Source organism: Brachypodium distachyon, chromosome 1, assembly GCF_000005505.3.
Source record: "Brachypodium distachyon strain Bd21 chromosome 1, Brachypodium_distachyon_v3.0, whole genome shotgun sequence".
Lineage (NCBI taxonomy): Eukaryota > Viridiplantae > Streptophyta > Magnoliopsida > Poales > Poaceae > Brachypodium > Brachypodium distachyon.
Window position 1 is genome coordinate 43,312,670 of NC_016131.3, and position 27,407 is coordinate 43,340,076.

The following is a 27,407-nucleotide window of genomic DNA, read 5'->3' on the forward strand; positions in this document are numbered from 1 at the left end:
GCTGGGCTGTGCGGGATGGGCCAGCTTCTGGGCTGAAAAAAAGGGGGGGGGGATGGGCTGGCGACCCGAAATGTATTTTGGGCCAGGAATTTTGTGTTTTAGCCCCGGAATTTTACCGTAGTTACGCACAAATGTTTGATGTGCTTCATTTTTGCGCGCAAGTCCCTGGAAGTGTCAGTTTTTGCTGAAACTGCACATTTATGCTCAAAATGGCTTCGGGAATGTGTTTCTGGGGCTAATTTTCACGTTTAGGAAATGTTTAACTTGGCATCTCTATGCACATGCTTGTATTAGCATGTTTTACCATTGTTGATTAATTGTAATTATGACTTATTGCTTTTAATCATTAAGTAAGACATGAACTCGCGTGTTTTAAATATTGGAACATTGTCTTATTGAATACATTGTATCACCATCGCATTTGTGCAAGGGATTGCTGTTGTAATCTCATGGTTACTTGCAAAAATGCAGATGGACGGAATAATCCATCGGGAATTTGACGCACTTCATTAGAGCGGCGCAAATGCCAGTGGAAGTGTGATGTGGAGCTTTTCCTCGAGTCAAAGGGACTCCTAGGGGCGGTCGGTCACTCGACCCACGAGGTCACTACCACCACGCTTGAGGAAAATGATGAGGTGCTGCAGTTCCTGTGGTGCCATCTCTGCAACATTCTCGAGGAAGAGTATATGGCTGAGACTAGCGCAATGGCTCTTTGGACTGCCCTGAGGGAGCGGTTCGAGGAGGACCAACTCGCCAACTTCCAAAGCGAGGTACCCATGTTACCCATTGTGGGGCCTTCTATGGCGCCATATGAGTAGCGGGCAAGTCCAGGCTGAGCCTGATGGCGTGATTGCTGAAATGGCCTAGTCATTATTGTTCCCTTAATGTTTTAGTTTATTCATTGATACAATTGGGTTGTAAGCTCTATGAGAGCAAACCATATTCTTTACAGCGATTGGATGACATATGGTTCATTCATTAGTTCCTTTTATTTAATACTGATGGCTTGTTATGTTCTGAAATATGTAATGCATTTACTTAATTATGTTGCTACATCCTCGCTTCATAAATTAATTAGATGCTATATTTTAGAACGCGTGGCGCTTGAATGGAGGAAACGTGCCTTGTGGATAGTTGTAGCACAAACACCATCTTGAGAGAAACTCATTATTTCGAGTCCATTGAAAAGACTCCGGGGAGTATCATGACTATCGCAGGGGGTGAGTCAAAAATAGTAGGCTCTGGACAAGCTACTATCATACTCCCCATGGAAACAACTTTGCTCATTGAGGAAGCATTATTGTACCCAGAGTCGACTCGAACTCTCTTGAGTTTTAAGGACATCCGCCCAAATGGCCTCCATGTGGAGACCGATGATGATAATGGCAAAGAGTGCATACTTATCACAAAGCGCGATGCCTACGGTAAGCATGTTGTTGAAAAATTCCCTTCATTCGGCATTGGGCTTTACTACACTAAGATTGTAGCGCCGCCCGTGTACACTACCTTAAAAACTATATTTAGAAGCTCTGAACTATTTTGCTTATGGCATGATAGATTAGACCACCCGGGTATTAGAATGATGAGAAATATAATTAACAACTCAAATGGGCATGGGGTGAATGTTAAAAATTTCCCAAATCATGATGATTTCGTGTGCTCGGCATGCGCGACGGGGAAATTAATCATTCGACCATCACCATTGAAAGTGAGGGATGAAATCCCTGCGCATTTGGAACGCATCCAAGGGGATATATGTGGTCGGTTCAGCCCCTTTCGGGGCCGTTTTGATACTTCATGGTGCTCATAGACGCTTCGTCTAAATGGTCATGTGTTATCTTATTGTCTACACGGAACCATGCCTTTGCCAAGTTGATGTCGCAAATCATACAAATGAGGAATAATTTCCCAGATCATCGTATAAAGTCTATTCGAATGGACAACGCTGAAGAATTTTTTTCAAAAGTGTTCGATGATTATTGTAAGGCACTTGGCATTAAGGTTGAGCACTCTGTACCGCATGTCCATACGCAAAATGGAACAGCGGAGGCATTGATTAAGAGAATTAAATTCATTGCCAGACCACTCCTTCGGGGTTGTAATTTACCAACCACATGTTGGGGGCATGCAATGTTGCACGACACAAATCTCATCAACTATAGACCCAGGGCCTACAACATCCATTCACTTGTCCAACTAGCGCAAGGGTCGGCACCGAAAATTTCCCACCTTCTTAGGTTCGGTTGCCAGGTATATGTACCGATACCACCCCCTCGGCGATTAGGAATGGGACCGCTCCGTAAGTCGGGGATATACGTTGATTATGAGACTGTGTCCATAATTAGGTATCTGGACCCCATGACAGGAGACTGTCATACGGCCCGCTTTGCTGACTGCATTTTTGACGAGGATCTCTTCCCGACTTTAGGGGGAGGAAATCAACCTCTTGATGAGAAAAGTCGAGAAGTGAGACACATAGAGAAGTCCAAAAGATAATAGATTTTCATGCTTTAGCGAATCAACTGCCTGATCACTTTAGTGACTTGAGAAGTGTGACAAAATCACATGTGCCTGCGCGCAATGTACCAGAAAGGGTAGAGATACCCAAGGATCCTGTGGGTCTACCCGCTCGAGTCCAAAGACCTAAAAGGACGAGAAATCCGGTTCCTCAAATCCCAAGTACTCGGGGACGCCCGACGAAAAAGGATAAGGGGGATTTATCACACTTGGTTACTAAAAAAGCCCTGACAGAGTGAGGGGAGCCAATTGAGACCTGGCACAAGTACGGAATCTCCAGCGCAAGAAATTCCGGACTTTAACCTTCCAACAGTGGAAGCACCCAGCGGAGATGTGAGCGCACACATCGGCGCGGAAAAACTAAAGAACCTCGCTCTAGGAATGGGAAATCCTGTGGAGATAGAGGATGCGCATGACACGCCCCATGACGAAATGGCCATAGATTATGTTAACATGGGAGAATCAATAAACCGAGCGACTGCTAATGTCGACATAAACTTTGCTAAGAAAATTGCCGCAATCATCGATCTTGACCCCGAGCCTAACTCGCTCGCTGATTGTAAGAAGAGGTCGGATTGGAAAGATTGGCAGAAGGCAATAGCTACCGAATTATTATTTCTGCACAAAAGAGAGGTTTTTGGACCTGTGTGTCGAACCCCTCCCCACGTACGCCCTGTCGACTATAAGTGGGCATTTGTCCGCAAGAGAAATGAGAATAATGAGGTAGTACGGTACAAAGCAAGGTTAGTTGCTCAGGGGTTTACTCAACGACCTGGGGTTTATTATGAGGAAACCTACTCCCCGGTCATGGATGGAATTACCTTTAGATATTTGATCTCAATGGTAGTCAATATGGACTTAAAAATGAAATTGATGGATGTTCTTACTGCTTACCTGTATGGTAACTTGGATTCAGACATTTATATGAGGATACCTGATGTTCTCCCGGTTCCGAACCAAGACAGAGCAAAAAGATGTCTATACAGTGTTCCACTCAGGAAGTCACTATATGGACTTAAACAGTCGGGTAGAATGTGTTATAATCGCCTGAGCGATTTTCTACATGAAAAGGGCTACACAAGCAAGGAAGATTGCCCATGTGTATTTATACGGCGATCCCAAGATGGATTCTGTATAATCTCGGTATACATAGATGATTTGAATATCATCGGTACACCTAAGGATATCGAGGAAGCAAGTTCCTACTTGAAGTTGGAATTTGAGACGAAGAATTTGGGTAAAACCAAGTTCTGTCTAGGTTTGTAACTAGAACATTCCCATGATGGGATTCTAGTGCACTAGTCTACCTATACTCAAAAGGTGTTGGAAAGATTTGGATTTGACAAGGCATATCCTTCAAACACTCCCATGATTGGGTGGTCATTACAGCAAGACAAGGACCCTTTCAGGCCGAAAGAAGAGGGGGAGGAAGTTCTGAGTTCGGAATTTCCTTACCTGAGTGCTATTGGAGCACTCATGTACCTCGCGAATTGTACACGGCCAGACATTGCGTTCGCCGTCAATTTGCTGGCTAGGTACAGCTCTGAACCTACCAAAAGGCATTGGAAAGGTGTTAAGGATGTCTTTCGGTATCTGCAAGGGACCAAAGATCTTGGGCTATTTTATAGAAAGAATCAAGACCTATCTTTGATAAGCTATGCCGATGCTGGGTATTTGTCGGACCCGCATACATCCAAGTCTCAGACTGGATATATTTTTCTATGTGGTGGAACTGTTGTTTCATGAAAATCGTCAAAGCAAAGTCTCATATCGACTTCGACGAACCACTCGGAAATCGTAGCACTATACGAGGCATCACGTGAGTGTGTATGGCTTCGACGGATGGTTCGCCACATTCAGCAGACCTGTGGGCTGAACATCATCTAGACCCCCACCATTATCTATGAAGATAATGCAGCTTGTGTTGCACAAGTACAAACGGGTTATGTGAAGAGTAATCTCACCAATCATATAAATCCTAAGTTTTTCTATGCACATGAGTTGCAAAAGATGAACAAGGTAAAGGTCCTGCATACTAAGTCGTGTGAAAATCTTGCTGATTTGTTCACCAAGTCACTACCGGCATACACCTTTGAAAGGTGTGTGCGTGGAATCGGTATGTTGAGACTTAATGAGATGCAAGGTTCAGAAGAAGATACTTCACATACTCATCGATAAATCTTGATCATGGCGATCAAATACTCATCTTGGAGATTGAGCAGGTTGTACTCTTTTTCCCTCAGTGAGTTTTCTTGTGTTTCTCGCATGAGGTTTTTAACGAGGCAATCGTATCTTATGCGCTCTTTCTTCATGTGTTTTTCCCACTGGGTTTTTTCCGAGTTTTTGAGGCATATGGCATACGGATAAGTGCTCAAGGGGGAGTGTTGAGGAACCGGTCGATGGGGGGGTGGGGGGGAGGGCCACCGATACGTGCGCCTCCCTCAATCTCCCGTAGACTCGTTCCTCCACTTAACGTTAGTTGTGAGCTCTTATACCTAAAGAGTTTCTGTTCCTCTCTATTTCCTGTTGTTCATCTATTTTACTGTGCTTCGTGATTGTGTGTGATCAACTCGTTCAATTACGATCTTGGTGTGCAACCCCGAACCGACCAGCCGGCAGAAGTTTCAAAACAGAAAGAAGTTTCCGGCCAAAGTACATCAAAGAAACAAAACTGCTGGCCTCAGGAAAAAAAAAGGAAAAAAAAACTGCTGGTGAAAACAGCGGTTCAGAGCGCCATAGCCTACCGGTCGGGTATCTTGCTCTCGGGGCGGCCACGCAACGAAGCCGAAGATAAGCTTCAGCCCCCACTTCTCCTCCTAAACCTCAGGCCCTCAGCGCCGCGGCGACCGGTCCCGACGAGCTAGCCATGGCTGTCCTCCTCCGCACCACCACCTGCGCCACCGCATCGACCACGGGGTCCTCGACCCTCCTCGCTACCACCTTCCGCCAAGGCCGCCGCCTCTCCCGGCCCCGAGCTTTGCCTACACGCCGCGCCTTTACTGCCCGCGCCTCGGCCGAGCCGCTGGAGGTCTGCGCCAAGGCCTCCATCACCGTCCCCGACCGCCTCGGCGACTGTGAGCTCCCTCTATATGTGTCCGCGCCCTCCCTTTATTTCTGTTGTAAATAGTATTGAAAATGCAAGGGACTGGACGTTGGGAACGTAGGATTTTAGGTACCAGAGTCAGCAAAGTGTTCGTACCAATTGCAGCGCATGTGCATAGATGGGAAATTGCCAAATTTGATAAGCTTCATTCAGATCTTCGTGCTTCTTTGGGCTACCATCTGTGTTTTCCGGATCCAAATTTTCTTGGTCAATGTTCATCTTCATGAGTTTGTTTTTACAACTAGTAAGTGTGCACGTGCACGCACGTCCAGGGTTGAGCACTGGGATTTGACGGCAGACTTGAAAAGCCACCTACAGACGCTTTACGCCCAATCATTCCGGATAACGCTTGCATCCTCTGTCTTACCGTGGCTGCTGGCACAGAGTTAGCCGATGCTTATTCCTCAGATACTGTCATTGTTTCTTCTCCGAGAAAAGAAGTTGACGACCCATAGGCCGTTACAAAATATAAAACATTTCATCAATGCCTGTGTTGAAACTGGGCAAAAAAATGAAACAAAATCACTTCAGAATGTATATTTTAGCGGTTCATCCAATCTCAGCAGGTTTTCTTAATTCCGGCCATCTAATCTAGAGTATGTTAACTAAAACCAAATGCTTAGCTCATAGCTGCACATAAGTACATGATAACCAGGCAATAATTCGAGCAAATCAGGATTTCTATTCCTTTGATATCTTGCTTACCCCTAACGTGCAAGAACCATAGGTTGAGATAGTAGCCGTTAGCCGCCTCAGGCACACTCTCTGCTCACAGGCCACCGCCTTAACATGTCCCAAGCCAGCCACATTACCTCAGTGTTATGTGTGTAACAAGCCAGAAAACCTTAGTCTGAACTGCGTTCTGGCCGCGAAGAGGCATCCAAGAAAACATTTCGTCTATTATACTATCTAAACTAAAATTGAAGAATGATAGAGACCAATAACCATATTGGGCTCTGATAGTGATTTGTTCAGGAGGTTTGTTGCCTAACAAAACTCATCTCACAGAGACCAATAACCATATTGGGATCCGCCAATTCTTATGCTTAACAAATGGCTGTTTATATGCTAGATTATCATTGAGATGGGCTGGCAGAGAGCCCGATGTTTGGAGAAACTGAAATCTGCCACCACAGAAATTCACTCGGAATAAATGTCATCAATTACTTTGAGGAAATCACTCAGATAACATTATAATATTTGCATACATTGCATATTTCTACTCTACCTTTTTTTTGAGGCTATATTTCTACTCTACCTAGTAAGCTAGCATATGCATATAACAAAGCACTTATTTTTTCTCACATGAAAAGTAGATGAACAAAAAACGAAGAGAAACAATTATTTTGTGAACATAGCAAGTTCCAGGTGGGATATCTCTAGGCCTATGAAGCTGTGCTGAGTGACCTATGCAGGATTGTCATAAAATCAACAAGAAAATAATGCAATAAACAGTGATGACAAATGTCTTGGTCTTCTGTCAGACTACTACTTGACATACCAGACACGATGTCATCCTGTTTAATTCGAGTTCTGCAAATGGATTGGAAAAGTCTCTAAACAAAACAAAATGTGAGATAAATCAACCAAGAGGCACCCAGATGCAGTTATTCTTAGTTCACTGTGAGAGAAATCAACCAAGAGATTCGTGCATTTCCAAAAAAAGCTTCAGGTTTATTTTGCTCAAAACTTGCTCTGGCCAAGGTTATGAAAAAACTTCATTATCTACTGGATCGTGTACAAAACTATTAACTTAGTAATCGAGCACGTACTCCGAGCCACTCTCAAAAATAAGGAGCGCCTAAAATTGTCAACCATCCCTGCTATATGATCGACAAAATAAATTCATTCATGTTTTCAGTTCTTTTAAGTTTCACCATCGGCTAGATATGGCTCATACAATTTATACGCTCGAGAAATAAGAAATTCACTAATGGAGAGTTGCACCTTCCATTCTCCATCAAACCAAAATTATTCATGAATTTCTTCCTTTTTGCTTCTCTCCTACTTCCCTTTTGTATGTACAACCTTTCATCACTTGTTTCATCCCTTTATAGTAAGGGTATAATAAAAGTGACAGAAGAAATAATCATCGTGAACTAATTAGTTGTCCCAGATATACTGATCCCTACAAAAGTTGCAGATTAAAGACAACTGAAAGATAGAAATAAATTGGTTTAGTCAGATGGAAAAGCCACATCAGTTTTCATTATTAATCAGGTGCTTTCATTAAATATCTTGGACAAAACTTCATGCTGCAGTTACACTATATCATATCCCGTTCTTTTGCAGAAAATATTGCCACAGTCCAGTACTCTCTAGTCCAAGCTATTGATAAGAACCGAAATGCAAAATGATATGCAAGCGTATGTAGTAATCTCCACTGACGTACAATAACAAATGACTTGCTGATACATTTGAGAGATAACTACTATCAATATCACCATATAACATGTAATAGGTAATACCTGTCTAGTACATTTCCCTTGATCACCTTGTCACTTTCAGTCTGATTAGAAACAATTGGTTCGCTTGCATTCTGTAATTTTTCCACATTGTCCAAATGTAACTTGTTAACTACAGTCTGCAGTCTCCCTTCGACAATTCATAGAGTGTTCTTTAGTCTCTAGTAGTCTAGTTCCAAAGATATGGAAGCTTCGATATGCACATGCATGATAATTTTGTGAAATGTGGCTAAAAGATATGGTCTACTTACAAAATAACAACCTTGGAGGATTTTAAGAGAGCATAGCATTCGATCCTCCATGCTGTCCAGATTGAATTAGAATAAACTGATAAATAGCTGCCCAATATGAACCCAGCCCCCAAGCCAACAGAAAATCTACTAATATTGCAATGCATGAAAATTTGGCGGCACCAAACTATTTGTTATCCAGTGCCAAGCAACAAATAAGAAGAAATTATGTCCAGATCAAAGCTCTACTCCTATTCTTGAAGGTCAACCTATGCTCCTATTCCACAATTGCCGTTTGCTAAGTTCTTGAAAGCCAAATCAAACATACACTTTGTTGCGGCAAAACATGCAGGTATTAGGTACCTCGGATGGTGCGATGAACCTGCTGTACTGGTCCTCACGATGTTGTGGTTGAAGTTGAAAAATGAGAAGTATTGATAGAATCAAGGATGAGATGGCGGCGGGTTGCGATCAGAATTCCTGGTCGCGTGTGGGGGGCTCGGCGGCGGCGGCGATGCCTGGTCGCGTGGCTCTGACGGCGTCCGCAGATCGCAGGTGGATGCGAGCGGGCGAGGCGCCGCAGAGAGGGCCACAGAGGGGAGGAGGCGGCGATGCCTCGTCGCGCGGTGGCCGCGGATCACAGGTGGAGGCTTGCGGGCGAGGCGGGCTGAGGCGCGGCAGAGGAGGGGAGGAGGCGGCGGTGCTTCGTCGCGCGGCGGCCGCGTAGGGGAGGAGGCGGAGGTGCGTCTCGCGCAGTGGCCAGATCGCAGGTGCTTAGCGGGCGAGGCGGGCTGAGGCGCGGCAGAGGAGGGCTACGGAGGGGAGGAGGCGGCGGTGCTGTGGATCGCAGGTGGAGTCTGGCTGAGGCACGGCGGAGGAGGCCCGCTTAGGGGAGGCGGCGGCTGCGGCCTCTGGGGAAGGGAAGGAGGACGGGGGTGGGCGTGCGAGTCGGGGCAGAGGCAGGAGGTGGCGGAGAACAGAAGGGAAGGGGCTGAAAGATTCTCCTGCTGGGTGGAATTTCAGCCTCAATAGGTAATCACTAAATGCACATGGTTAGTAAGTAATTCGTGTTTAGTGAGTCTAATTGTGGGGCTATCAGTACTCCGTGTACATTTAGTGGGGTGGACGTTGGGATGAATATGTTGGTGCCTTTATAAGTAGTAGAGATATTTGGAGAATGCTGATGCTGACATGGTAGTATATTGGGCGAGTGGCAGGTTAAGAATGTCTTTCATATTAGGTTCTAGTTTTCTACCCCGTGTGTTGCTGCAGGTAAGAGAGCATAATCAAAGAATTCATTGTGGAAATGACTATATTCATATATTGTGTCTCGTCAGATAATCTGTACCACTTATAAAGTTTTGGGTTGACGACATGGCAGTCGCAGCTTTTTTAGCAACTCCTAAATAACACTAGCCATCCAATGAAAGCAAGATGGCTATGGTTTGCCTGAGTCCAGCCCGTCTGACCAGCCCAGCCCAACTCACTTCTGATGTGAAATCCAAATCCCAGCCTACCTATCAATTTGCACTTTTTTCACCCAGTCACCTTTGGTGGTGCCAGTGACTACGGCAGACAAGAATCATGTACGAGTGCAGGTGTGGAGTGAGCTCACCGCCAACCCAAAACTTTTATAAGTAGTACACTTGTGTAGACTCATAGGATTTGCTGGACTCAAAATGTATGTATACTTTTATGCTAAAAATGTTTTGGTTTTGGATGTTACCAAACTGTATTACGCATAGGGCCCAAAGAGTTATGAATATATAAGATAAAACTGTCTGATATGCTGAGTAGTCTTAAGACTAGTTTTCAATTAATTCGTCAGCTTATGCCATTTAGAATGATCGATATTGTAGAAGGGCAACTGTTGGTTTCATAAAGATCTAGAGACCAACCGAAGTTTGTGTACACAGATGACTTTTATAAAATTGCATACACGGACCTGCTCACCAAAATACTAAGCTGTTGGAGAAAGGTGGGCATTATGGGCCTGTTTGGTTTTGAGCCAACTCTAACCATGCCGAAATATTGGCAACCCACTAAAATTTGGTGTTGCTCTCAAAAGAAAAACTAAAATTTGGTGTTTGTTTGCTTGTTGCCAAATATTTGGTTGCCAATGAGCTTCTAGCCATCCCTTTCACAGATTTTTGCCAAATCTTTGGCCAAGTGTGGGCTCAAGAATTGTTGGCCAAATAATTGGCAAGCCAATTTTGCCAAGATTTGGTAGGGCTATGTTGGGCATAAACCAAACGTACCCTATATTCAACAAGCCCCCTCACATCTAGGGTCCACCAGGCCTTAGACATGGGTTCGATTTAGGCCGCATGTATTTTTATTAATATCTTGTTCGGTGGGGTTTGAGCTCGAGATTCTTGGCTCTGATACCATATTAAATTGCATCCACCTACCAGTTCACCCAAGAGCCTATAACTGTCCATAATTTTCACATGAACAAGCTGAATGGGTTTATGTTTGTGGACTGATACCAAGGCATTATTTCACACGCAGACATGAACTACACATTTCACTGGGTTAGAGAAAGTGCTACTTCAGCAATAGACACAACACACTGTCTTAATGTTTTGTTAATACAACATAAATATTCATTTTTGCAAGCCTCCAAGGCACAGCAATATTGGATCTGATTGATACCAAAAAAACTTGTTGGCAAGATTGTATTCTTACATAAGAGCATGAACTACTGTCTGCCGTTATATTAGGCGTGTAATGCCACAACTGATAGATATAGTTTTTTTAGATAATCACCCTCAGCCTTTATGCATCAGACGAAAGCAGTTCTGAAATTACAGCTTTGTTCAGAAAACCAGGAATAGAAACAAAAAAATTAGGCTCTGAATCTAAAGGAAGAGCTTGCTCTACAATTGCATTGCAACTGAAAGTCATAGTTGCACTACAAATTTTATGTTCTATTGTTGAAACATCTGCACCACTTTCTGAATTAAATTTCATATGTTGGTCACAGGTCCTTTCACGCAGAGAGTTTTGTTGACAATAGAAGAGAAACACCTGGCTTATGATTTAAAACTAGTTGATCTCGCTAACAAACCAGATTGGTATGCATCTGGATGACAAAACTACTGTTTTGGAATTCATATCAGTAGTGCCTGTTACTTTGCTCAATGTTTTTTGCGTGGCTTCATCAGGTTTTTGAAAATTAACCCAGAAGGCAAGGTGCCTATTGTAAAGCTTGAGGAGAAATGGGTTGCTGATTCTGATGTTATTACACAAGCATTAGAGGAAAAATATCCTCAGCCGTCCTTGGCAATTCCACCAGAAAGGGCTTCAACGTAAGTTGTATTTCTAGTGCCTTCATTAATAGTTATTACATAAATTAGTAACTATAACATGGCATATCAAACTTAGAGATGAATGGTGACGGTGCATGTAACTATATCTCTAAGATGTTTCCGCGAGTATGTCCCTTTGCCCTTTTGTGCTACTTTTGGCGCATTTTCTTGGTATATATATATATATATTTCTTTTTTTTACTATATGACATTCTGTTCGCACTGCCATACTAATAAGTGTGCATGAATTTCTTCGCAGAGGGTCAAAAATATTTTCCACCTTCATTGGATTCCTCAAAAGCAAAGATCCCAACGATGGAACAGAACAGGCAATACTTAGTGAGCTGACTTCATTCAATAGTTATCTAGAAGACAATGTAAGTGGGCCTAGTAGCAATATCAATGTTTCAGGAGATAGTCTAGCTAGTAGTGGTTTGACAAGAATAGCTTTAAGTTCTTCTAAAGTGTTGTTGCTCTATCTACTTGCCATATCTACACATAAGGATTTTAAAAAGTGTAGTGCTACATGAATCCTACCATGTACTACTTTGGTCACACCGTCAGTCATATCAACATCTCCATGTCTCCCTTGCATAAGATCCATATGCAAACCCAGAAGAAGTTCATACGATAGTTGGAGAAAAGTAGGGCTAGGCATTATTGCATTTTGAATAAGCACCAAGCTCATAATAGAATAGTACTTACATGTTATAGTGTGGGTGCAACGCACAGCCAAAGAGGAGTCTGCAGCACCGCAAGAGCAGGGAAGAAATCAAGAAAATAGGGAGAGATAATTGGGATAGTTTGTGCTTGCCTTGTTCATCGAGAATGCTACTCCCTCTGATCCTAAATTCTTGACTCAAATTTGCCCAAATATGGATGTATCTATTCTTAAAAAGCGTCTAGATACATGTAATATTTCGAAAACAATTTAGGATCCGAGGGAATAGTTATTATATAACCAGCTTACTAACTTGGGGGCTAAGCCAAACTAACAACTTTAGGAAATAACTAACTTGAGAATCAAACAAATATCTGCTAAAGCAAACTAGGGATAGTTAGGGATACTATCCCCTTAAGTTCCTGCTGCGGCCCCCTCCTTGGTTGCCTTCTTGCGTTCTCCTGTAGGCTAGGTCCCACATCACATTACGTCCATATATTATACGAATGCCTATGAATCAAATTTCTTGAACTAACGAATGAAAAAATATCTGTGGAATCACCTTCCTTATTTGTCTTGATCTGATACCTTTTTTGTCTGGATTTTGCAGCTAAATCATGTAAAAATAATGTACACACAATTCTTGCCTATGACTAGAATCCTTTGGCATTGCTTTCTTAAAGTAGGATGCCCCTCAAACCTTAATTTTTTTATGTGCTTGGGGTTATTTACACCTTTTGTCTTCATCTTACAAAATTTGTTCCCAATCTGCACATATACTTGGTCCTACAGCAGTATGGCTGCACGAAGGAGATAAGCTCATGTCATCTTTTAGTTACCACGTATCAATCAGGTCCAGGTTTTTGTCAGGAACATGATCCCTGGGATTGTTCCCAAGTTGTTAGCCAGCTATGAAAGGTCTGATAATCGATGAGCAATCAAATTCTCCCCAAGTTAGTCCATCACATATGTGATCTAATCTCATCCCAATCAAGCTGGCTCCACCTGTCCATTCTCCTGCTGGTGTTTACCCCTGTTATGTACTTCAGAACATCACGATAAAGCATAACCGAATCAAGTGAGCGTACTAATTAGTAGTTTTATAATCACCTGATAAGAACTGTCTGACATACAAATGTGGGCGATGTTGCTTGTCCATAGGTGGTTTGACCACCCGATGATTTTGGAAGATGACATTTCTGCTTCTCCTGTCAAGTCACCTAGCCAGTCTGACCATCCCGACTCGGTGAAGCGACTCGACTAGTGAGCAAGTTGAGCGGCTCATTGGCTAGCCGCCGGCTAGCTCCAACAAGAAACCCCATGTCGCTTGACTTGGTGGCATATGTATCACTCTTTGGAAAGGATTTGGGGGATAAGTTAGTCTCCAAGGCGAGCGTGGGCCCAAAGGTAGAGTCCCAAATCGTGGAAAGAAGGGCGCACAAGAGGCCGTGTAATCTAAAGCCCCCAAACCATGTTTATATATAGGGAAAAACACCTTTGTGCCACTTAAACTCAACATAGTATCCTTTTCACGTTGTATCTCTGACATGTGCTCTAGCAGTAGTAAAAAAGGAACTATTTTGAAAGTTGAAATTATATCCAAACTTTCATCAGAGTTTTTAAGTCTAGATACTCGGATTAACTTAGCTCAGTTAAAGATGAATTTGTTATGCAATATATTAACTACATTTTACTCAGAGTATTTGTGTAATGATGTTGCTTCACAAGAACCTTTTATGTTGGCATACTAGCTTTGTTGTTAACATTTTCTTCTTCATGGCTTAGATGAAATTTACAATGAATTGATCTGAGATGCTAATTGCAGGGTCCATTTATTAATGGTGGAACAGTTTCTGCTGCTGATCTATCTCTTGGTCCAAAATTATATCACATGGAGATCGCTCTAGGTCACTACAAGACTTGGTCTGTCCCAGATGCACTTGCACATGTGACGACATACATGAAGGTATGTTTCCATCATCTTGTGATAAAATTTACATTTGTCTTTTTGGTCGTTGGTACTTGATAATGTAAATGAACTAGAGTCTAGTGCAATAAAATTTACATTTGTCTTTTTGGTTGTTGGTACTCGATAATGCAAATGAACTAGAGTCTTGTGCTATTTCTCATCTAGTGGACACCCACACAAGAATAAACAAGAAAGTAGTTAGTAATTATCAAAGGTGCAATTGGTTTGTCTTTGTATCCTATGCGTGAGGAGAAAATACCATATATCGAGTAGTTGCATCGCATGTGTGTTGTGCCCTTCAATCTTTCATACCAAATCACGGCTAGGCAAACATGTGGTGTGCAAACTGAGACTGAATGTTATTTAGGGCATTTATGCGAACAACTGACCATATTTAATTATGTGTTGAATATAATACACATCCCCTAATTCTTGTGATGTCACAATGGCCTGTTATGCTCACTACATGGGGCAAGTTACCCTTAGAAAAGCTGGCATATACTTTGTTGATGTACTTCTAAAGATAGGTCAATCCTCCCCTCCTTCCCAATTTATTGGCCGGTTTAGGTTGTTCACGTATACCAAGGCATAAATTAGCATAGCATAAACTGGCTGGCTTTGAGTTACTTCTGCAGCAAAATCGCATTGGGGCTTGAACTTTCTTAATTGGCAGCCCACATGCACCAAAAAATGGGCCATGCAAAGGCTGCACCGGCCAGGCCAGGCCAGGCCATGCGCTCCAAGGAGTAATCACAAGATCTTTAATTGGTAGCGAGAATGTGTAGAGTTGGAAACCAGAGTGATTAGTGCATGCAGCCATTAATTACCACCTAAAACGACCTCTAATATGCGAAAAAGTGGAAAAACTAGAACGACCTATAAACGACCGAGTAGTACTTTTAGTGACAGACTAATATATTATGTAAGCTACCATACTACCAATCTGACAGTCCATAAAGGGTTTCCTTCGTACATTTAAGTTCATTCTGCATTCTATTGAGGAGCATGGGCCTTGGGAACCCTATCCTAACAGCATTTGATTTTTCTGTTGCAGACCATTTTCTCGAGGGATTCATTTGTCAAAACTCGGGCTCTGCCAGAGGATGTCATTGCTGGATGGCGCCCAAAAGTCATGGGTTAGGTCACAATTATAAAGTCGTCCAGATAAACTGCGCTGCGTACACTCTGTTATTTGGCCTTAGCAGAAATCATAATTATGATAGGAAGCATGGTAGAACCTCTTTGGATCCCCAAAATCTTAAAACACAGGAATAGGATGCTATGACATGTTGAATCCTACTTGGAATTGAAAACACAGGAATAAGTATTAGAAGTTGTTTGCTTGCACCACAAGAAAAATACAGGAATTTTGCATAGAGGTGAGTGTATGCCATAGTTGTCAAGACACAAAGGAATATTTCCAAGAGGTCTAACCTCTTGCTAGAATTCCTATAGGAATAGGGGGTAGGAAAGCAATCCATAGGAATTTTTGAGGATCCATTCCTTTGAACCTAGGAGTCTCTATAGGAAAATTGTCTATGGGATAAAATCCTTCAATTCAAACAGGCCTTTAGTGACCTGGAAAGGTTACTCATACGTACACATATATTACATGAACCTACTGCAGTCTCGTCGGAGGTGACAAAGTACTAAATACGAGATGAAGTGCAAAAAGTTCCTTATTTACATTGATCCAGACCACAGGCTGTAGTGCTTGCTTTTCACATAAACCATTCGATGAAATTTGGGTTCGTAAGCTACAAAAGATAGTCTAAGTATATGGGGTGCATGCAATTACCGATTTATATGCAATATTACTTTCTCTAGTTAAGAAAAGTCACTAGATATGTTGGTAAACTGATTGAGCTGATGGTGGGTCCCAGGAGGGTGAGTGTGATTCCTGTAGTTTTGTAATGCCAGATGTAAGCCTAACCGATTTAGGCTGCCTTTACTGACACTGTATGAAATGGAAGAACACTATTCTTGATTTACCACTGAAATTTATTCCAGTGCCGACATTGCCATTGAAAATTTCCTCGTTCCAGATGGGCAACCAAAATCTGTCCTAGTTCCCGATCTACCATTTCTATTAGTTGTCTGTTAAAAGACCATTTTTAACCTGTTACGAGTAAAAGATGTATGTTTCCCTTGCTCTTTCATATCCAAAGCACTAGGGACAACCACTAGAAAATGCTGAAACATACCTCTTCTACTTCTTAAAACACTAGTAGCAGAATGGTCTTTCAACTATTTCAATAAACGGTCAACTACTGAAAATGGTTAATCTGTAACCAGGACAAATTGTTACTCGCATATCCAGAGTGAGGAAAATTTCAATGACATATCCAGATCGGGGAAATATCCAGTGGAAACTCCATGGAAACCACATGCAGAAGTTTTTTTTAAATGCAGTGTATTGAGGAGCCGTGTCAGTGTGGCAATATAAACATGCAAAATTTGATGACCAAACTCAATCAATTTGGGAGATATGAATCAGAGAAACAGATAAATGAAACAGATAAATGAATAGTGACGAACAGTAAAATCACCGTTCATGCTGATTTTTTTTCCTAACTTCCAAACGTACTTGAGGTTGTACTTCAAACTTTACATGTTTGTAAAGCATTACTTCGTCTAAAAATGGTATACGCTTAGAATTTTTGTAGAACTTCTACATGTGGTTTCCACGGAGTTTTCACCATAAAGGTTGTTTCGACCAGATATTTTGCCAGAACAGAACGGAACTAATTCTTATGTTACTGATTGTAACATAAATATTAGTGGCAAATCAAGAATTTTCTCAAAATGAATTAGGGAGCAAACTTCAAAATAATTCTTATGTTACTGATGGTAAGAGAGCATCACAGCATGTCTGAACCATGTATGAGAATGATTCTTGAATTTTTTTTAAATTTTACTAGCTCATTTTACTATTTGCTGCAGTTGTCACTTCGCATGAATGGAATGAGCTTACTAGGATAATTGACTCTGACTTATGCGTTGAGTAGATGTATGATTGATTAGAGCATAGGGGAGTTATAATAGGGTTAACAACTAATTTTAATCTCCTCCACGTGAAGTCTCGTACAACGCTTAATAAGTGTGTGCACGTTTTATTCTTGGACGTTACTGCATAACGGCGTGCCCCACGTATTCCTCCCGTACGGCGCATCCCACCAGCGCGACCGCACCCAGCCCGCTACCCATCCGATCGAAGCCGCGTGCAGCAGCCCAGCAGCCCACGGGAGGCATTCTCAGAAAAAAAGAAAAAACAGCCCACGCTGGGTTTTCTCACATCACGCGCGGGGGCAGGTGATCGTGCTACGCTGCTATCGCCGAGCCCCCAGCGTTCGATCTGTTGACTTCTTCTTTTTTCGTCCGTTGACTCGATCATTTCTTCCTACGTTTCGTAATTCTTGTCGAAATATTACATGTATTTATGTGTCTATACGCTTTTTACGAATATATATATATATATATATTCATTTTTTTAGCAAATTTGGGACAAAAATTATCGAACGGAGGTAGTATATTTTTGCCTGTTTGATCATCCACGTATGCTCCAACCTATACTAGTCGGTCCAATATTTGCTACGCACTTAATTGTGATTATTTTCCAGATTTTTTATTCTTACTTGCCGGATTATCCACGTTTGCTTGTCAGATTAATTGTGACTACTTATTATATTAACCGATTAACTATATGTACTTGCCGATTTTTAAATAAATAATTGCCAGATTATCCACACATACTTGTCAGATTGACTGCTTACTTACCAGATTAACCATGTCTATTTTGTCTATTTTTAATATCCTACTTACCAAATTATCTATGTATTAATGCCAGATATCCACACCTATTTACCAGGATAATCATATTAATTCTCAATTATCCATGCCTTATTGCCGGATTATCCATGCCTTATTGTCGGGTTAACTATGACATACTTACTAGGTTAATCATATTATTTGTCGATTTCTAAGCGTTTACTTGCCGGAATGATTGTGCTTACTTACCAAGTTAATATTTACTTGTCGATTTTTAAACACCAGTTTGTCAAATTACTCATGACTACTTCTCGGATTAATTGTTTCTACTTGCCCGATTAACTATGCACACTTGTCAATTTATCCAGGCTTACTTGCCAGATTACCCACACATACTTGCTAGGTTGATTATGCATACTTGATGGGTTAACTATACCTACTTACCAAATTACCCACACCTACTTGCCATGCTAATTATGCATAATTGTCGGGTTAATTGTGCCTACTTGTCCGATTAACCGTGGCTACTTGCTAAATTACCCACACCTATTTGCCGGGTTAATTATGTCAACTTGTTAGATTAACTATGTGTATTTGCCAGATTATCCACATCAATTGCCAGGTTAACTATGACTACTTGCCAGATTATCCAGACCTACTTGCCAGGTTAACTATGACTACTTGCCAGATTATCCAGACCTACTTGCCAGGTTAACTGCACCTACTTGCCAGATTATTCGCACCTACTTGCCATGCTAATATGCATACTTGTTGGGTTAATTGTGCCTACTTGTCTAGTTAAGTGTGGCTACTTGCTATATTAGCCACACCTATTTGGTGGGTTAATTATGTCCATAGGTTAATTGTCCCTGCTTGCTAGGTTAACTGTGTCTAATTGTCAGATTATCTACACCTACTTGTCATGTTAACTGTGCTTACTTGTCAGATTACCCACACCTACTTGTCAGGCTAATTAGGCATATTTGCCGGATTAATTATGTCTATTTGCCGGTTAACTATACCCACTTGGCAGGTTAACTATACATATTTGCGAAGTTAACTATGGCTGTTTTCAAACAATATGGTAAATCTGGCCAAACAAACATGGCAAATATGAACAAACAGCATGGTGAATAGGACCAACCGACCTGCCAATTATTTTTCCAATTAGCAGTGCATGACGTGACAAATAGCACCCCAAGATAACATGGAATATCCACATTTTAGTGTGGGTTAAAAAAAATCAAGCTAACACTCAACAGAGGGTGGAGATTTCAAAAACAACGCAATGCATTCAAGTGCACTTGATTATTTGTTTTTTATATTTATATTTTAAAAGGCGGATTTAATCAAGTATCAGCAGCAGAGTACAGATGTCAGCCTAAAGGAGTTTAGGCTAGGATGTTTACAAAGCTGGATAAGAGGGCAAGCAGCACCTCTATGAGAACTGTTGGTACAAGAGAAGATAGGAGAACATCCTGAGAATTTCTTAGCTTTGCTGGCTAGCTGATGAGCTACAACATTTTTATCCCTGGGAGTAAAGATGATCCTAGTTTTCAGCCTGGAATGGATATTCAGGATCTGATCCATTTGAAGCCTAATGTTCAAATAACCTGGAGTTGCAGATGTCTTTTGCCTGCAGGCCGTGGCGAGAATCTGGCTGCACTTGATTATTGGTGGAGTAGTAAGCAGTATGACGGAAGGACCGTCGTCTTCATTATGTGAAGTGATCCAGCTAGCTACTTTGTCCCTGGAACGGAAGCGAGGTGCCGGCGACGAGCTTCCCTTGGCCAACCTCGACAACAGCCAGTACAAGGATGTCAACGACGTCGTGATGCGCCGCTGACGACAACGAGCTCTTCTGGTTCCACTCCACCACCTTCCATTGCTGCCTCGGTCTCACCAAAATCGGCGGCTGTGCGGCCCTCTGTCAGTGCATCATCATTGCGCTGGTCACGATTGTCATGCCCAAGATCCACGGCCGCTGCACCTCCCCGTGCCCATCTACAGCAACTGGTTGCAGGTCAGCGACGACTTCAACCACCGCATGGATCCGCCGCCGCCCGCTGTCCTGGGACCATGGTGCTGCCGGCGCCGCTACGCGTTGTACTGTCGTCGACCCGAAGCTATCCCGCCACACCGTGGCCCCAAGCCGCCGCCGCACCAGAGGAACAGGAAGTGAGGGATGGAATCGGGGAAGGGGAATTGGGGAAGGAGAATCGCGGGCAGGAATGAAATCGAGAGCCACGATTCGGAGGGAAGGGGGTCGGAGAAGAGAAAGGGGGCCTCAGCGCGCCGCCCCGTAAGACCAAGTGGGGCACGTGCCCCACTTAGAATGTCCGTTTATTCTATCTATTCATATATAAAATGGAAACATAAAATAATTGTGTTTTGCTATTTAGCTACTTTGATAATACTGCATAACTATATGAGTGAATTTCTCAGAACTACAGATCTGATGTACAAAAACAATTTAGGGTTTACACAAATCTCCACGTTGTCTGGCCACCTGGGTCAACAATTATCGGATTGGATGCATACTGAGAGATATATTGGCCAGTGGTGATTTTGCTTGCCACGTACAACCGATCCAGGATTTGCGACTATGACCTGCGGGACTTTGTAAGGATTTTTTGGTGCACGCTGCCTGTAGTTCTGTTGTTAATTTTGATAGGAAACAGTTGCTTTGTAGTTTAAGACCCTATTCTCTGCCTTGATGAACTGACGTGCATCTTCCATGAACGATCTGTACAAAGATTTGCACTCCCTCCATTTTATAAAGGTTGGCGTATTTCGTTTCGTTAAGACAAGCATTTCACCAAAAATTACTCTATTAATACATAAGTTATATGATACGAAATCATGATCATTAGCAAGAACTTTTAAAGACAAATCCATTGATATAAATTTCATGTATGAAAAACATATATCAATAGAGATTTTATTGGTCAAAGTCTTGTCTTAACGAAACAAAATACACCAACCTTTGTGAAATGGAGGAAGTACTGCCATTGAGGAAGCGACCTGAACCTTTGATGAGTTTTTCTGAACCTGCCGCCACAGTACAATCTTCTGTGTCATCCTCCAACAGACTCTATGTCCCAATCAGAGTAATCAGTTGACACTCCATATTAGCAGGTAGTGAATGTTTATAGGGGAGTCTGAATCTGCCATTCTACTATTTGCATTTGAGATGTGTGCTACCACCTTTTGCTTGAATTTCATGTGATGTGCTACTTATTTTAATAGAAACACACTGTTCTGAATTGCTTATACTGAATGACTTATCATTTGATGCTACCTCTCTGCCTTGTTAGGAGACGTATGGCTACCAGAGGATCCAGGTGCACAGGTTTCCATGTTGTGATGAACTGCAAAGCTTTGAAGGTATTCTTGTAAGATCCTTTTTGCTTTCAGTATGAAATGGAAAAGGTCAACTGAAAGGGTATGAAATTATAATTTCTCACGGTACCTTGTTTTCTTTAAATGAATAGATAAAGATGAATAGTTGCTGGCTTTATTTAACATATTAGTCAGACCAATCTGTTGGCGAGTTGATGAAAGATGAATAAATTCAAATTCATCGATCCATTACATTGTCAGTAGTAAGTTGTCTTGTGATTTACGGATTCTGTCGCAGAAACAAGCCAAACGTGTAATCCTAGGGCTAGGTCCCGCAATTGTGAGATACCTTCCTGCTGTGTTCAAGTTAGTAACTTCCAAATCTATTTAACCAAGTTTTCGGTTTAATAAACAATCACTCTGGCATGAAGGGAACATTCCACATTTGTGTTAATGTTTCTTTTTCTCCATGTGTTCTGGAACACTTCTGACGCTGAAGTCACAATGACTGATACATTTTTATCTTATGCCTGCGGTTGGTGATGTGTCTTTTAATATAACGTCTGAAAGTGCGTCAGTTCAAGGTTCTGCTGATGCGGGTAGTCCAATCTGTGTGATTGGGTTGTACTTTTCGTTTCCAAAATGATGTTTCTTTTTTCATACTTCTCTAGATTTTCTATTCACACTAAGTTGACATCAAACGAATTAGCCTTTTATGCATTACATGTAACTGCTTGTTTTCTTTCAACTCCAACATTCAAATCTCCTGACAAAAAGACTACTCTTAGATAATAGAAAATCTAGAGAAGATTGGTCCTTGTTCTTTCCCTAGGCCTGAACTACTCGTCAGTTGTCACAATTATTTTGTACAGGGATAAACTAGTGGCAATAGTGCCCGGTAGCCGCTTTGCACTCCTAGGAGACATGAAGCATAACTTACGTCAGTTCAAACCTACTAGGATGCTGCTTTCGTTGGATGCAATTATTTCAGTACAAGAAACACTTTAAGCTTGCTGAATTTATTTGATATGACATCACTTAGTCGCATATGTTTTATTCAAGCCTGTTATCTGATAATGGATCTGCTACCATCGTGGAGAACACTTGCACCCACCAAAACACCTTACCTCTCTTCCCTTTGCCTCTTCCATATCTATTTGTGAAACTTGATTCGGTTGAGTTTGAAGGAAAGTTTGATTAAAAAATATGTTCCAACTATCTCCGCATTAGTTTCCTTCTCACAACTGTATATTGGCACTGATTTTTTTTTTGTTGAAACTTAATTCAGTTTAGTTAAAGAAAAAAAATTGGCGACTTTTTTTTCCGTCAGTAGTTATGAGTTTATGGTCACTTTGTTGCCTGGTTATCGAACTTCATCTTTATCCATGTAGGACTTGGCATGGTCACTTGGTTGCCTGGTTATTGAACTTCATTCTTCATCCATGTAGAACTCCGCATCTCCACATCCATTTAGCCTTTCATTTTTATGCACTACTTATGCTCACTTCACTACCACGTGAAACAAGTGCACACGACTAACAAATTTTCCAACAAGTTATTGGGTTTTCAAATACACCTACAAGATAATTTGTGAATAGTGACTAGGTTTTTCAAATAGAACTAACATATTGTTTGGAAACAACCACCAGATTTTTCTTGCTACATCTACTAGGTTTTGCAGATACATCTGACAGGTTCTCAAATACAGCTATCAAATTGGTTGTGTATAGCTGCTAGATTTTTAAGATACACCTACCAGATTATTTAGGAACAGTTATCAGTTTTGTATATACAATTACCAGGTTGTTTGAAAATATCTACCAGGTTATTTGGAATATATAGATACCAAGCCGTCTGGTAATAGTAACCCTAGTTACTATTTTTTGGAAGTAGTTATCAGGTTCAATGTATTGTTGTGACTAGTGGTTGCATGTGAGTGAGTAGAGATGGGGTGATCATAGCAAATTTTGCAGCGAACATGATAAAATGAGTGGCAATTAGATGAGTCCGTAGCCATTAAGGGGTAGTATTGTTGGAGTGAACTCGCGACCACCAACTCAGATCTTTATAAGTGTAAAGATAAAGATATCACAAAATCCTTGATTTATGACGAACTGTAACTCAAAACTCAAGATGGCAATGGGGCCCCGTTAGGGGACGGGTTTGGGTCAAATTTAATCCCCGCAGGTTTGTAAATGGGTAAAAATTGAAACCCAGCGGGTTTCATGGGTTTAGACCCAGGACAGTACTACCCGAACCATGTACCCGATGAACCCGCCAAGATATCAATACAACCCATATAAGTGGCCCGATCCAACCCATATGTGCACCCCAAACCCTACCTATATATTGTCCCTAACCCTAAATCCTCACCCATTACTTGATGTTGTCGTGTTGCTATTATTATATGTGTGAATGGTACTAAAAGCTGTTGTTTTTCTTTAATGTTGTTACTGTTATTTTGCCTGTGTAGTGCTGCTATTTTGCCTGTATAGAAAACGGGTTCGGGTTCCCCGACGGGGATGAAAAACCCGACGGGGACAGGTCTGGGAAAATTTTGAAACCCGTGACTGGAGAAGGGTACGGGGACGAGTTTGGGTTCAGGGTCGCAGGGACGGGTTTGGGCAGCCACTATCCGGCGGGTTTCGTCCCCGTTGCCATCTAGATTCAAAACTACACCTTTCATTTTCTAATCACATAACACACATTTTTGGACAAAACAGTAGCGGAAAACCCGTAGTCTCGTTGTCGATGCGGCTAACAGGGAAACTGACATCGGGACCTTCAGAAATGAAAACTGTCTTAACTTAGTCTGGTTTGGTTCGATTCTGTGTCAGTTCGGGCAGGCTTAGGGCTGCTATAAGAAGAGAAATCTGGCGCATCCATCCGAACCGGCCCTAGTAACTTGGTTAATTTGATGCTCGTTAAGGGATTTACATCAAGTTAACATAGTTTTCGTTTCGGAGGCCCCGAGTCCAGGCCCGCTCGAACCGGCAAAAAATCGAACCACACAATTTTCGTTTATGAGGCTGACAGGTGGGATCTGATGTCAGCTTCCTTGTTAGCCGCGTCGCCAATGAGATTATAGGTTTTGCGATACAGTTTTGTCCAAGAATACGGGTTATGTGAAGAAAAAATGTTTAGTTTTGCTTAAATTTGTCAGAAACCAGGAGTTTTGTGATATTTACTCAAAATATATCAACTCTAGCTTGCACTGTATAATAGGCACTATACCAACACTATACATTGCGTATTGTAGCAGCAACGTAAATTTGCACCGTAGATACACATCACAACCCTACAATTGTGGTTAGCACGAACCTCAAAGCGTCGCCCCATAATACAAGTGTGGGCAGGTCCCTTATTAGGGAAAATCTAAGCAGGGCAAGTGCACACCCTTGTCTTATGGACGACTCTTTGAGATTCGTGATGAGCGTAATTGTGTGGATGTGATGAGTATCTAGCGTGCTAATTTACGTTGCTGCTACAATACATAGTGTACCGTGTCGCTACGATGCGCATTGCATAGTGCATCTAAACTGGAAGCTAGTGTTGTAGTGTTGATATACTGTGGAAAACTAGTGCTGTTATGTTGCTACAAAATATGCACAACGTTCACTGCAAAATTGCTATGACTACCACATCTCTACTCATGTGCAGCCTCTAGTCTCAACGGTACATAGAATCTTGTAGTTACTACCGAATCGAAAAACATGCTTAACTACTATCGAAAAACTTGGTAACTGTTAACGCAGTATCACTTAGGAACTTGATAGTCACCATTTGTCGGGCGCCAAAGATATGTCTGACGGTGTTGTCATATTTAAGGTGTGTTATAAATGTCACCACTTACAAGCGCCATCAGTACGTCTAGCTATCGGTGGTTACATTTGAGAAGGCGGGTTGCAAATGTCGCCACTTGTGGGCAGCGTATGGACGACCGTGAGTGGTCCGGTCACTATTAGCTCATCACTAACTTGATGCCTTGATCGTTTGCGGTGATTTTACTTTAAGTGGGTTCTCGTCATGCCTTGGGGTGTATCATCAGTGATACTACTTCATTTTCTCTTAACAAACTCAGGCCTCAGTAGTCAGTGGTATGCCACTGGTGACAGACATGCAACGGTTGATCCTGTGCTAACTCAGCAAATTCGGCTTATTTACTCCGCAGAGTACTACGGAGTAACATGTTTCGGAGTCGTAGTAGTGAAGTTCTGGCACCGCTAGTGTCCACTATGGCCCGTTTCAACCGCGCCTAGCTGGTTGAGGCCTTGCGGTCAACTCCGGGCCCAAGCCCACGCGTCCAGGTACATATATCCATCGGCATCGGCACTCCTTCCGCGCATGGACGGTTCCTTCCCGTCCTTTTGCGGCCATGCGGGGCCGGGCGTGGCGGGCCGCGCCGCTGTTCCGTGATGGACAGATCGGAAGATGTTAACGCGACGAAGGTGCTTTACACGACGGAGAGCGGATCGACAGCAGAATGCAGTTCACTTGCCTGCCGCGCCCACCGCGCGCGACGGAACGTTGATGTCCGGTGGTTGTCGCCGTGCGCTTGTCGGGCTCCGGCGGCCCATACCCCCCTTGCTGTCGCGTAGGAAACCGCCACGAGAGCTTCCTCGACACGGCCGACCGAAAGCGTGCGTGGACATCAAATCCCGTACGTCCGACCGGCCGGGTGATACTGAGACACATCAATAAACGTCTCCGGCCCCGTCGCGTCGACGTTGAGAAATTCCGGACACGGGGCGCCGGCGCATCGCGTCGGGCCACGGCCGCGCAACATGGCAATAATCCACGGGAGGCCGGGACGGGACGGGACGTGAAACCAAACCAAAGAAGCTTCGGCGACCGTGAGATGCCGCAACGCAGGCAATCACGCATGGGGTGCCAACCCCGTATCTATACACGTAGAGGCCGGGGAGTAGCTCGTGCTTCGTTTCTTTGTGCAGAGCACGTTTCCGGAGATGGGCGCTCGATCCAGCGCTTGCTTGCTTGCCTTCTAGCGTTGGTGTCAAGATGCCCGCCCACGCAGCACATCAGGATCGACCTTGTCCATTCCTTGGAGCTCTATATTTCATCTGATCCATATTAATTATCTCAAATATGTCTAAATATGGATGTATTATGTCTAATACTCCCTTCGTCCAACAGAAAATGTATCAAGTTTGTCAAAATTTGAATGTATCTAAACATTATTTAGTTATAAATGCATTCAAATTTGGTCAAAATCGAGACATCTTTTATTGGACGGAGTGAGTATAATATTTTAGCAATTAATATGGATCGGAGGGCTTAATAATTAAGCTCAGGAATATGCATGCTCGAGTCGAGAAGCTGCCATACGCAGAGTTGCTTCTTTCCTCACTGCTTGGCTACAGCTTCGTTAATTTGTGCTGCATGCATGTATATTCCAGAGTGGAAGCTGACAACGGGAAGCAGACATGCACTGGCTCGACATGTATGGAAGAATAATGCGTCCATGGATGCCTGTGAGACTGTGACTCTAAGCGATCATGGACGATGGACAGCTGCATTTCATTATTATAATTGTCTGTCTGGGGATCTCGTGAAGCCACGACCGTTTGAATGAACCCCCTGTTCGTTAGATTTCGATATTCTACTTTTGTTCTTTTACATTATAGGCTATGCGTTCTCAGGCTAGAATTAGAGAGAAAATCGTCTGCAATTGGAGATCTGCCAATCCGCAAAAAGGCGTGATCCCAGATGCTAAAAGAGTAAGAAATCAGAAGCCTCAAAGATAAAGCCGAAAGACGAGGTCAAATGAGGTCCAACATGTAAATAAGCCCATAGGAAAGATCTCCAAGCCTATGGTCCACTGCGCACCTCGCGGGTTCTGGGTTTTAGGATAGCAAGCTTTTTATTACCCCTAAAAAATAAAAAAGGAGGCTGCATCCCACGCTACTTGTTTTATTGGTATTATTTTGCACAGTTCATAGTCCATGATACAACTCCAAATTTAGGATGCGGTTTTTTAGGAAGCTGGAGAAAGATAGCTTTTCGGAGAAAGCGGTACTTGT

At 42.5% G+C, this 27,407-nt stretch overlaps 1 protein-coding gene and 1 long non-coding RNA gene across 2 annotated transcripts; both read left to right on the plus strand.

Moving 5' to 3' along the window:
* Positions 1–5,238: 5,238 nt before the first annotated feature.
* LOC100830397 (probable glutathione S-transferase DHAR2, chloroplastic) lies at positions 5,239–16,265 on the plus strand. The gene is made up of 6 exons (XM_003563989.4): positions 5,239–5,591; positions 11,302–11,392; positions 11,483–11,626; positions 11,886–12,003; positions 14,113–14,253; positions 15,311–16,265. The coding sequence occupies exons 1-6, from the start codon at positions 5,384–5,386 to the stop codon at positions 15,395–15,397; spliced, it is 789 nt and encodes a 262-aa protein (XP_003564037.1). The 5' UTR covers positions 5,239–5,383; the 3' UTR covers positions 15,398–16,265.
* LOC112270014 lies at positions 12,010–13,955 on the plus strand. Its single transcript, XR_002962286.1, has 2 exons — positions 12,010–13,365; positions 13,449–13,955. It is a non-coding gene; the product is annotated as an uncharacterized LOC112270014 (long non-coding RNA).
* Positions 16,266–27,407: the final 11,142 nt, after the last annotated feature.